Genomic DNA, 13,299 nt, shown 5'->3' with positions numbered 1-13,299 from the left:
TTGCCGGATTTAATCCCAGCCGTCCACTTCCTTCAATGAGAACTACCCGTGCTGTTGCAAAGAGGCAAGATTTACTAAGAGCCGAGGTTGCCTACCCCTGGTCTAGCCTGTCTTCCTCAGACAACCATCCACAAATAAATGCTTCCATGGAGAGTATCTGTTCCTGGGAACTAGCTGCGTTATCTGTCTATCATGACAGAGAAGAGCAATAAAGATGATTAGAGGACTGGAGGCTAAAACATATAAGGAACGGTTGCTGGAATTGGGTATGTCTAGTTTAACAAAGAGAAGGGTGAGGGGTGACATGATAGCAGTGTTCCAATATCTCAGGGGCTGCCACAAAGAAGAGGGAGTGAAGCTATTCTCCAAAGCACCTGAAAGCAGGCCAAGAAGCAACAGATGGAAACTAATAAAGGAGAGAAGCAACCTAGGACTAAGGAGAAACTTCCTGACAGTTAGAACAAGTAACCAGTGGAACAACCTGCCTCCAGAGGTGGTGAATGCTCCAACACTGGACGTTTTAAAGAAGAGACTGGACAGCCATTTGTCCGAAATGATATAGGGTTTCCTGCCTGAGCAGGGGGTTGGGCTAGATGACCTCCAAGGTCCCTTCCAACTTTATTATTATTATTATTATTATTATTATTATTATTATTATTATTATTATTATTATTATTATTATTATTATTGTGTTGTTTGTTGTATTATTATTGTTATTATTATTATTATTATTATTATTATTATTATTATTATTATTATTATTATTATTATTATTATTATTATTATTATTATCAGGAAGGAATTCAGGAGATGATCATAACATTTGGGCCAAGGCTAGTATGACTCTGCACTTCCTCTGGCCCTGCCATTAGCCAAGCACTTGCAACCTCATCATTGATTTTTCTCATTTTGCAAAGACTCAGGAAGGCAGCAGAAGGGAGGAATTTCAGGAGACCAAAAAATGGCAGCAGAGAGGAAAGATCGGATTTTATGCAAGCCTGTTCTACTACCCCTGCCAATCCTGGGGCTGGCTCGGTGTATTTTGCACAAGGGAAGCTAGCCCTATTGCCCTGCTGGCCTGTAATCTTGTGAACATGTTGGGGAATGAGTGGCGTAGACCATATGCCTGTATGGTGTGTAAGCTGATCCACTGCTACATCCAATATCTCAAGAGTCTGATGTGCTATAAAGATAAAATACAGCCGGCAAAGGCATTTGAAGGCTCATCAAACGTGCCAAGTTTTAGCTGGCTCTGGAGCTGTCGGATGAGGAATAACTAATTAGCAGCTGAGTTTACTTTAATTTCCTGCTGCTGCCAACATTTAAGTCAATAAAAACTAGAAATCTTTGAAAGCAACATGGTTGCAGTACGAGCTGTAAATAAAGTCACAGCTTGAAATGTCCCCAAATGAGCCCTCAAGGCAGTGAAAAGCCCCCTGCCCCTCATTCCCACCCCAGTGAATGAGTTACTCGGTTACCCCTGGACCTCTGAAGAGGCCTCTGAAAGACCAGGGGTGGGGGGGTGGGGGAAGGCTGTTCTCATTGTAGGGCAGTGGGGAGAGGACAAGGAGCAAAAACAACATTTTCTATTGCACTGAAGAGCTATGGATTTATGGGCTTAAACCCAGACCCAATCTCTTTGGAAGGAGTCCTTGTTCTTGGCTTGATTCTGGACCAGAAAGCTGCAACGAATGATGTAAATTCTGCCTTTGTATCAGTTTCCTGGGGGAGCCTTACAACGAGGGGTCTTCCCTACAAATAAGTCCCTTCTGTTTCTCGCACTCAGGTTCACTCCGCGTGAGTCAGCCTTAAAGTGATAAGAATTTAGCTAGACCTCTTTAATCAAGGATATTCAAACTTGGCCCTTTTATGACTTGTGGACTTCAACTCCCAGAATTCCTCAGCCAGCATGCCTGGCTGAGGAATTCTGGGAGTTGAAGTCCACAAGTCATAAAAGGGCCAAGTTTGAAGACCCCTGTCTTTAATACTCTCCCACAGCTGTTTGTTTGGAGGATAACAGGACAGCTCCCCAAAACATCTGGGCATGGTTTCAGGGTTTTTTTTATCGGTGCTCCCTGTATGACTATGTTGGGGAGGGGATACCTGTTATAGTAGCTATATAGTTGTGTATTTGTGTATTGTTTCAGCTTTTATTTTATATTCTGGATGTGCTGAGTTATACAAATCAAGATGATAGACTAAAACTGCAAGATAAAGCTTATATTTGATTTATGCACAGAAAATCCTTTGTTCCATCTCCCACGCTTTTTGGCTTAAAAATGCAGTATGAGGAAGCTGTTTTTTTGATGCTGAATTTGGGCAGGTTCCAACTGGTAGTAAGGGACATGCAGGCAGGGGTGTTGAAGATTTGACAGCAAGGGCCGATGGGAGGAAGAAAAAGCAAAGGAGCAAGGCCTGGCTTCAAAAGCTTTATGGCATTGGCTAGCTGCAATCTCCAGCCAAGTGCCCTTGGGTGTTACTGGGTCTGCAATGACTTGCAACTCCAGGTATTTTTTTTCTTTAAAAAAAAACTTGTATGCAAGAAAATTCAACAATTTCTCCATTTCCCCAAGTAGGCAAGAGCCCAGAGATTTCTTATGGGAAAAGGAGGTTTCTCCCATTTCTCCTCTATTTTGCAGAGCAGACTGCCCCCCCCAGCCCAATGCAAAATTATACAGTCCTGTTCTTTATGGGGAATTTTCATTCTCTCTCTCTCTCTCTCTCTCTCTCTCTCTCTCTCTCTCTCTCTCTCTCTCTCTCTCTCTCTCTCTCTCTCTCTCTCTCTCTCTCTCTCCCCCCCTTCAGTTAGATATGTGTGAAGGGTGATCATATAGAATAAAAACAGAAAAAATGGGGGATCCTGTGCCTGGCCACAACCCCATCGCTGCTATTTTATACACATTTTCTCTGATTACCCACACAGGCACCCCAGAGGTTCTGAGTTGCCCCTGCAGACTTTTCCAGACTAAACATGATTGAAGAGCTCGGAGCAGAGTATATCAGACAGAGTAGATTTATGTTAGTGGCCAAACCTCCAAGTAGGACAGATGCAACAAATGCCTCTGATCCATACCTATCAATAGTAAACAGGCAAAAATAAGCTCCAACCTGCCTGGCTGCATAGCCACAGCACCACCTTGTGGGCAAAATGGCAGGTGGCACGCAAAGTAGCAATGGTTTTGTTTCTTATGTAAAGAAAAAATGATGGCAATCCGCTAAATGCCAGAGTGCAGCATGTTTAAGAGCTAAAGTCGCGTCATTCAGATCTACTCCTGGTCCTTCTCCTACTTCTCCAACTCCGTCTTCAAAATCCCTTTTTACGTGAAGCTCTTTTACATCAGTGTGCTGGGAAAGGCAGGACATAGCACCTGTCCTAAAAGTCCCTTGTCATAATCCAGAGATTTCAAGAATGGATCTTCAAAGGCAAAGCCTTGGTGCAGGCTTTCCAAGGAGTTACTGTGTAGTTGTGAGGAACAACAGTTCTGCATTCTCAGGCCCCACTCTCACAAATGCAACATGCTACTGTTACGATGCTGGCACAAACCACTATCTTCCTTATCTCTCCTTTGTTGTCTTGATGGACTGTGTATATGCTTGTATTTCAAAACTTTCTGGGGTAACCTATAAGAGAGGCATGATGTGTTTGGTCTTTCAAAAGTTAATTCTGCTTTTTTTGTTTTCTTATTTGGTAAAACTATTTCAGCCTGTCATGTTTTAAAACCTGTGAGAGCACTCTCTATTTTATCTGATCAGGACGATCAGGGACTGGAAACCCAACTGTATGAAGGAAGTATAAGGAATCTGGGCATGTTTAACTTGCAAAAGAGAAGATTAAGGAGTGGTACGATAATGGTCTATAAATATCTAAAAGCTGTCACATGCAAGAGAGAAATTTATTCTCGGTTGAAACTTGGAATAAATTGAAATTAAAAGCAAAGAAACTTAAACTGAGTATCAGGAGGAGTTTTCTGAATACAAAAGCTGTTAAGCAGAGGAACAGTCTGCCTAGAAACCCCCTCACTGGAGGATTTTTAAGGGGGCTGGAGTGACACTTGCTAAGATGATCAAGTGGATCCAGTGGGTAAGATGCTGGCCTAGAAACCAGGAGATGGTGAGTTCTAGCGTGAAAGCCGGCTGGGTGACTTTATCAGTCCAACTCTCCTCACAGGGCTGCTGTTGTGGGAAAAATAGGCAAGAGCATTAGGTATGTTCATTGCCTTCTATACATTTTTAAAATCAAGATAATCTAATAATAATTTTAGGTATCATACATACACACTTCTAAAAAATACATAAATTGTTCTTGAAGATAGGAAATAGAGGGGGCTTTGATAGTCCCACAAAACACTTTCAACTTTTAACGCTTCATGTACCCTCAAATTATAATAGCTGATGCAGGATCTCAATGACTTTCTTGGTTGAAAATCCCACTAACCCTGAAATTACTATTTAATCAACATAAATTGTTCCCACTAGCCTTACTTATACCTTCTGCTGAGTGCTTTCCTGATCTTCCTCATAAATTTTCTTTTTTTGAAAAACATTCATCCCTTGTTTCAGAGTTCACGGGTTCTCTGTGAATTTGATGATGTGAAAATGCCAAAGTAGAGTTTTTCCCTAGGAGGCTATCATTTAATTTCGTTTGTTAAATCACATAGGGCATGGTATGTTCTCAACCATTTTATAGCCAAACTAACTAGTAATTATATCTGGAATTTTAAACTCATTTCAGGTGATGGAGTGTGGCATTTTTCCAAGCCTATATTCTTGCTCCACCGGGTGTCTTTCTCTCCCTTTCTTGCAGTTCCATTTTAAATCTTTGAGGAAAATGCAAATTTAGCAGAAGTGGGAGAAGGGAAGGTAGAACATGGAGGGATAATGAAGCAACACTGGAAATGATAAATGCTACTGGAGGTTGAGCAATAAGAAAATTGACCCAAGCAAACTAATAAAAGAAAGTGGCATATAGTGAAGGCCTATTTCAAAATTGGGGTGCCATTTAAGAGTTGCTGATATTTGTCACATGGATCATACCTCTAGCTTCTATCTAAAATCCATTGTCTCTTCTACTTCCTTGTAACATCCACCATGGTATGGTGATCAGAGATCTATCTAATCTAATACAATACAATACAGTTACAATACAATACAATACATCTATCTACATATCTATTTATCATCTATCATCATCTATTTATCATATTTAAGAACTGCCCTTCTCTCTCATAGAGGGACTCTGGTGGTGTACAGTCTTACTGAACTACAGCTTCCCCTATCCTGTACCATGGGAGGTCTTGGCTGGATCTGATGGAATTTGAGTTCAACAACATCTGGAAGACCGCCATTGCTTATCTCTGGTGATGGGGTGTTATCGCTTTACTCTGCATTGCCTCACTTTTCTGCACATCATTCAGCAACATAGAGGAGGGGAAGAAGAGACTCAACTTTGACACCTTGTATTTTATTATAGCTTGTTGTTACCCACATGTTTCTTAGATGGGGCCACTTCAGTAAAATCTGCTGGTATCTCTTGCAAGCTTCTCTAATGTTGATCCTGGGATGAAGTTGCTAGGACGATATGAATGGATGCTGTTCTGTGTTTTCTCTTACAGAGCTCCTGTGAGACCCTGGGCCGTCACCCTGAGGGCAACTACCCTACAGGCCTCCTGCCTAACCACCACCATCGCCACCACTACTCGCCCCAGGGGGTCTTTGAAGACTTTGCTTGCTAGTCCGACTCCCACATAGGGGAGAAGGGCTGCTAGCGTGGCTTTGGGCACAGCACATTCCAGCCGTGCAAATGGCCCGACCATTTCATGGAAGCCAGACCAACCTATGTCCTCCCACTTCCTAAGGCTTTCCAAAAGCATCTTACACTTTTCACCCCACCCCACCCCACCCCCTCTAACCCTGGCCCCTCTCTAAGAATCGGTGCCCCCCCATACCGAAGCACAGAGGTAGGCTGAACTGCCAAAGTCAAGGAGGCCTTTGAGCAGCTCCATTGATCTGAAATAAGCTCGGGGCAATGGCGCTCGCCCTCCAAATAGGAGGAAGAACACTGGGGGAAATGGAGCATGCTGGGAAGTAGAGGTGCCTTCTCAAGAAAGGGAAGCAAAATTCCCCCGAGGCCCAGTCGGATGGGACAAGACTGACCAGTCAATTGCTTACAAGCCTCTGTAGCCGAACCTCCTTTGGCTGCAGACTCCACTTGGGGGAAAACGTGTTCTTTGTAGCATTTCTCATTTGACTCTCCCTTTCTCTCCAGCATTTGTATTCCTGTTTTTGCGCCCATCCAATCACCCCTTTGCCCACATCCAGATCATTCAGACATGCATTATCCCTAGTCCAGATGTTACACGCACACAGAGGTGTCTCAGGGCAGAAATCAGGTTCTCTCTCTCAGTATCTGCTGTTTGGCAGTTCCATGTCCCTGTTGTTCACGTATTGCTGCCCACACCGGAACTGTGTCCAAAACAGGGTTCAAGATCACAAATCCTGCTCTTTCAAGGGAGTTCCAGGCTATTTGCCTTTACTGTACAGACTCTGGCCTGTTACCTCACCCCTCCTTGCATCTTTCTTCCTCTTTCACAGCTGTAAATGTGTACATAAGTGTTTGGGGCCCCCAATGGTTTTTAGCCACCCAGTTCTCTGTCATTGCAGCTGCCCCCTGCTGGTGTCTCCAAGAACTGCTGGTGCGGTCAGGCACCTTAAGACATCAAAGCTCAGGTTGCCTCCAGGCCCAGCAGGAGGTGGCTGAACCCCTGAGTCTCCTCAGGGACTCCCTTCCCAGATGTACAGACTTCTCACCACCACACCTGTTCCGTCCGTCCCCTCTCTCCAAAAGCATTCAGGGTTCAAGTAGTAACATCCCTGGAAGAAGAACCTCTGAAGGCCCCTTGCAATACAGTGAGGAGCTCTCAGATCCCCTGTGATGCCAGTCCATGGGATGAAGGACACAGGATGTTGATATATGGGGGTGTAGGATGGCTTCTCCTCCCAAAGTGTTGGGGAGGGGTGTGTGGCAAATCCTTGCTTAAAGTTACAGTAGATTAAATCCAAACCACCAATCTCTGGGGCAAAGGATGCCCAGCCATGACCCACAGATCCCAAGCAGCAAACCAGGAAGATCCTTACATGATTCTACAACATATGCCCCATGCCTAGTCAAGTGCCCCCCCCATACCAACGAGGCGTTTTCAGAAAGGAGATGCTTGCACAAGAATATGCTGGAAATCCTCTCGCTCCCATCTCTAATGAACACCAGGTGTCAAGATATTTGACTGCAAAAGAGAGCAGCGTATGAAGTATAATATCCAAGCCATCCACCTGCAGAAGGGAACAGCCTTTGGGTGCGGTGGGATGGGATGCGGACTCCCAACCAGCTTTGGATCTTCCTGGGAAAGATCCTCCACTCCCATACTTTTACTGAGCGCAAGTCGCTGTTTTACACATGTATAAATTTCTCCCAATAAAGAGGCACAGGTAGAACTCCAGATGTGTCTGTTTTGGCATCTTCAAATAATCGACTTAGCTAATAACAGGAACGTTGTCTTTTGTAATTTCTTCCCCTTTTCCTTCTTTTCTGATTTCTTCCCCGGTAATTTCTTCTCCTACCAAGCTGTCTTACCGTTAAAACAACCACCATCTGTATCCTCAAATTGAACTACTCTTAACTTGAGAAATATAATTAAGGGCTGCCCTTATTAATAACTGCTGGGTAAAGCTCGCTTGTTGGTATAGGCAACTCATGATGCTGCAGCACTTCGAACAGAATTCAGGGCTCTGCTTATAGTGTGACACTTCAGAGACAAGCTACAATGGTCTGCAGGCTCCAGGTTTTTTTAAAAATAATAATATTAGTTTTCTAATTTTACATTTAGGTATTTAAAAGCAACGTGATGGCTGGGTTAATCAATATTTCAATAACATACAAAAATCTTTAGTACAAATCTCAAGTTGCAACATCAAATATTTCCTCTCTTTTTCCTTTAATATCTACTATCTCGTATTTAAGCTAACACAGTTCTTATTATATCAACTAAGTAAAAACTTCATTACTACATTTATCAATAAATTTTAGCTTATACATATCTTAATTACTTTTACATTCAAGCTTTATGGACAATCAATGTCCTGTTATTGGTTTTTCCCCAATTTTTAGTTTCCCATCAATATTCAGATTTGACATTTGATATTTATAATTTCCAGGCTTTAGGTAACCAAAGTTTCCCTTATCTCAATTCATAACAGAATCTAATATTCAAAATACACATCTATTTGAGTATAGTCTTGTTTTATTTTCTAAACGTTATCTATTTCCCACAGAATTCAGGGCTCTGCTTATAATGTGACACTTCAGAGCCAAGCTACAATGGTCTGCAGACTCAAGTTTTATGCTAGGCAAAATGCAGCAGACAGGAATACGGTGGATGCATTCGTTACCTTCACTACAGAGTAATAAAGCTGCAAAACACAAATACAGATTTATGGAGAAAAGGGTCCCATTTTCAAGTTGAGCCCCAAACATTTTCATTTTCTCAATCTTGGAACACTTTTACAGTCTCTTGGAGTTTATCCCCAGCCCAAACATTCCAGGTATGTATTACTCTACTGGTCATTACAGACTTCCCAAAAATTAAAAAGAGCTTCCTAGCCTTTGCAAAGATACTGTACAATCCTCATTTCTCAGGGTTTCCTACAAAAAAGCACTGTAGGCTTGTTAGAGGCTTTCTTCAGCTATCTAGAAGAATAAAATATCACAGTGGAGGAAGATAATATATCAATTACTATTATCATAATCCTCTTTCCAAAACCACTTTCCAAAACCAGATCCATTGCCCTAATGCCATTTAGACATTATCGGTTCCAAAATCAGTTTTAGATTGTCACCAGCAGATGGCAGCAGAATTATTTCTTGCACTCCTGCAAGGTGGCAGCTTAGCCAGAAGAAGTGCTGGAGAGTGTCCAAATCAGGTGTTTTGGGGTTTCCAGCAGGGTTTGCAAAAAGTGGAAAGGCCAAGTGCAAAAAGGGAAAGCCCAAAGCTTACACATCCAACCTCAGATTGACTGGAGCTCCTTGGAGCTGATGTGCTTGTGCCAGCAACTTACTACTGCAGTCCAATGTAGCTTGGCTCTGAATTGTCACACTATAAGCAGAGCAAAGTTAGGAAAAAGAACGGATACAAGGCATATGCTCCAAAAGCAATTTTTTGTCCCCATCTCTCTCTCTCTCTCTCTCTCTCTCTCTCTCTCTCTCTCTCTCTCTCTCTCTCTCTCTCTCTCTCTCTCTCTCTCACACACACACACACACACACACACACACAAATATGTATTGCAGACATCTCCCCTGAGAGCTAATGCAACAATCATCTTGAATCCCCAATGTAAGGTTTCCAAATTGATAACACTGAATAAACAATGAGTTTGCTTTGAAAAAGCAATAATGTCAGCAACTGCTGCCTTTATCTCTATTTACAAAATGAAATGAAGAGCTAATACAGGAAGCCCCCCCCCAAGAAGAAAATATTTTGAGGAATATTAAAAAGGCAGAATATTATATTTCCCCAAAGAAATCATAGAAAATCTTAGGCAGAAACCACCACCACCCCACGTCTCTCTGCCCCAAGCAGAAACCAGCTCTGCAGAAATGCAGATTTGATAATCCTTTCAGAAAGACTGGAGCCAGGAAGCTTGGAGCTGATAGGATTAGAAAGACAAAGACTCCTAGAACCAGCAACCCATCACCCAAATATCCAACACAGGACATAGCCCTCAGCCACAGCCCCAGGGAAGCAGGACATGACCTTTAGGACATAATAGGATTAACCCACCACCATCAGAGTACAAAAAAGGCACACTGAACCTCAGGTCAAAGTTCATGCCCACAGGAACAACTCCAAACACAAAAGCCCACAGAACACAACAGCAGAACACAACAGCAAGCCACATGCTGTTGTGTTCTGCTCTTCAATAAACTAGAATCTTCTTTCTAAAGCATTCTCCATTTTGTTTATTCCCAGCTTGGACTGGACCCTGAAGCTTTTTCTTTCAACACTGGGGACAAGGTATAGCCAATATCCTTGTGATCCAAGGGGAACACTAGCTAACCCGCAGTGAATATAAACTGTGAACAAAGGGAGAACTTACGTTTGTATGGTTTTCAAGCACCACAACCAGAAAAACAGCATGGGTGTTTTTTTTAAATCTGATTTCTGTTTCTCCCAAAGTCCAAAACTTTTGAGAATATTTCCTGCTCTTTATTATTCTTAGAACCACACAGTTTGAGATCATATTTTCAGGAAAGGCTTTTCTTACACTTCATGATACCTCAGCCACCAAGTTTTACCAGGGGATGGAATTGTCTGCCACTGGAATCATCCTTTAAATTTCCCTACCAATTCTTCTATTTATATTCTCAATTGAGGGAAAGGGAATAGCTATGAGATGCCTTGGACCAGTAGCCTGAAGCGTCATCTTCTGGAAGCAGTGCTGTGGCCTACAAAATGTTGCTGCCTAGCAGGGGTTCTAGAAGATTCCTGCATCTCATGCTCACTTCCGAATGTGCTGCTTCCACATTGCCTGAAGAAAGCGTTCCTCCTCCCACCGCCAGTAATGAATGTTGGGTGGCCACACTTAATCTCAGGTGGTTTTCCCTTGGAGAAATCATTTTCACTTCAGTTCCTTCTTTCTCTGCCCTGAAAATCTTCGGGTCCCTTCAAGCCTATTTGTGCAGATTATACTCTTTTAATAATGTAAGAATGCCTATTTATTTATGTACAGTATTTATCTGAATGCACAAGTTCATTGGGAAAGTATGCTAAAAGTTACACTAGAGTGACATATTCTGCTAACTGAAATACTGTGTTCCCCCAACAAGCAGTTGGAAGTGTTGGTTAAAATCCCAGAATCATCCCAGTCATAAAGCTTGGAGAGGAAGAAAGGTCATCAAGGCCAAAGTGATCCTACACCAGAATGTTCTAGATCGCAGCAAATTCAGTACTGCAATATGCTATGAGTAGAATAGGAGAATTATCTAAATGAGGCAACAATCCTTTCCGATGATCATTTGTGAACCCAGACCATTTGGTAGAACTAGTACCAGCCCCATTGCAGCCGGGTCACATGTGTATATGTCGGCATGCATTCTTTCAAGAGTCATATGTTATCCCAATCCCTGACCCCCGTACTCTGCTGTTATGGGCAAGTTGAGGGAATGGTGCTGTTTTGGCCTGCCTGGGACTCTGCTGACATGCTGTGCCCCTATGGAAAGGAAATACCCAGATGTTTGTCCTCCCCTTCCCTGAATTCCCTTTGTGATCCCCCAATTGTGTGTCTGGCTGTCTTCTATTCATGCCACCTGTTATGTATTGGGCTCAATGGTAATACCACGTGGGTTGCTGGAGCAGCAACGGCTCTCCAGCAACCCAGACTACAAGTCTCCAATGCTGCTATTGGCTGTCCCTAAGCGGCAATGGTTGCTTCAATCCTATTGGCTGCCGCCTAGAGGCTAGACTATATATTGCGGCTGGTTACAGCCCAATTCTCAGTTAAGATCTTGCAAGCAATAAACCATGAGTTTTCCTATACTCACTTGCCTCATCTTCATTCCTGCGCCAAAGAACCCGCTACACAACACCACCCTTACCTGGTGCTGCTTTTCCCTATGACCTGTCTGATAATTGTACAAACCCATCCCCCCCCAAAATATGAACCCAGGCAGACACTGCCCAGCCACCCATCACTATGACTCTGCCTTAAGGATCGCCTGGATTGTTCTAATGCCATGCCACCCTCCTGCCAAAGTAGGACCAAACATGCAGGGAGAGACAGAGCTGGGGGTTTTGCATTATGCAGCTAGTTTTTCTAAACATCCCTAAAGCAGAGTCCGTCTACATAAAAATGCCTGCAGGCGAGAGGATCCTTAACCCAAGGGCTAAGGAAATCCCTCTCTCTCTGTTCCCTAGTCACAGGCAGCAGAGATTTTCCCCAATGTGTAATATACTATGTCAATCCAGATCGGCCTCAGAGGAGAAGCTCCTGAAATGAAAACACTAAATAAACAATGTGCTTGGTTTATAAACCCAGTAATCCTTGCCATTTCATTATAATTTCCAAAGTGAAATGAACTGGTTAATTGGCCCTATATTAAAGTAAGCCTTGGGAGAAAGCCATATTTATCTAAAAGGAAGATTACACTGAATTTAAGATGACCCTTTCCCAAAAGAAAAAAAATGGGGGGGGGAAACCCACCTCCACTCCTTATCCTCACCCTTTAACATCAATCACCTGTGAACAAATTAATCTTTATTTCTGATAAATACAGTATGTTTAAGATATTTGTGCAATTGTTCATTGGTGTGTTTCTAATCACATTTCAAACCTCAACCTGCAGCTGTCGGCCTGCTACACATTTGTGTGTGTTAACTTAAAATACAGAACAGCTTCCTTCCAGATAAGGAAGGCATAGTGTAAATGATCATAAACAATGCTGTCCTAAACATAGCAATAAACAATGAGAAGGTTATCAAGATAACTTATCAAGTAAGATATTTCCATTAGTTATTTCTTGCCTTGAAATCACATGCAGGGGCATTGAAGACAAAGTGAGCACTCACTAAAGAATGATTTAATAGTACTTACAGATCCTTTAAAATTAATGATTCTCAGATTCTGGGTTAGAATATCTGGGAGACAATGAGCAGATTTGAGGGGGAAGTGCAAATTTGAGGAGGGCTTATACCCACAAAGCAGAAGTGCTGTCGTTGCTCACTCCCACTCTGCCTGGATAAGTGACTGCCAGCTTGCTGAAGCAAAGCAAGGAGGAGAACCTGCCATGAAGTTGCCTGCACAAGTCGTGCAAAGCTTACTCTTAGCATGTGCTGTAGGTTCTGCTTATACAGAGCACAATCAAAGCTGGATCTTTGAGAAAACATGCTCCCATCCTGTCTGGACAAGCCAGCAGCCCCAGACAAAGGCCCAGGGAATGGCTTGATGGCTTTTGCTTGCAAAGCTAGATGCTGGCAATCCTCACTCACCTTCTATCTAGATAAGTCAGAGCATCCAAACAAAATCCAGAGCAATTTCTGGCAGGGCTCCACTTGGTTTCCCCAATAAGAATGGCAAAAAGAAAAAAAAAGGAAGGAAGGAAGGAAGGAAGGAAGGAAGAAGAAAGAGAAAGAAAGAAAGAAAGAAAGAAAGAAAGAAAGAAAGAAAGAAAGAAGAAAGAAAGAAAGAAAGAAAGAAAGAAAGAAAGAAAGAAAGAAAGAAAGAAAGAAAGAAAGAAAGAAAGAAAGAAAGAAA

General features: G+C 42.6%; 1 protein-coding gene across 7 annotated transcripts in view; it reads left to right on the top strand.

Annotated features, from left to right (window-relative positions):
* The window catches only part of ASIC4 (acid sensing ion channel subunit family member 4), a 107,786-nt gene extending 100,299 nt beyond the window's left edge, over window positions 1–7,487 (top strand). For 5 of the 7 annotated variants that reach the window (XM_081323144.1, XM_081323143.1, XM_081323142.1 and 2 more), the window contains one exon: window positions 5,613–7,487. In XM_081323144.1, coding sequence (XP_081179270.1) covers window positions 5,613–5,732 — 120 coding nt within the window. In that variant the 3' untranslated portion in view covers window positions 5,733–7,487. Of the gene's footprint in view, window positions 1–5,229 lie in introns of all 7 variants that reach the window. The other 2 variants (XR_014025853.1, XR_014025854.1) reach the window with 1 other exon arrangement.
* The last annotated feature ends 5,812 nt before the right edge of the window (window positions 7,488–13,299 follow it).

The sequence above is a fragment of the Vipera berus genome (assembly GCF_964194415.1).
Source record: "Vipera berus genome assembly, chromosome: 1".
NCBI classification, from domain to species: domain Eukaryota; kingdom Metazoa; phylum Chordata; class Lepidosauria; order Squamata; family Viperidae; genus Vipera; species Vipera berus.
This window is presented reverse-complemented; position numbering and strand designations above follow the sequence as displayed.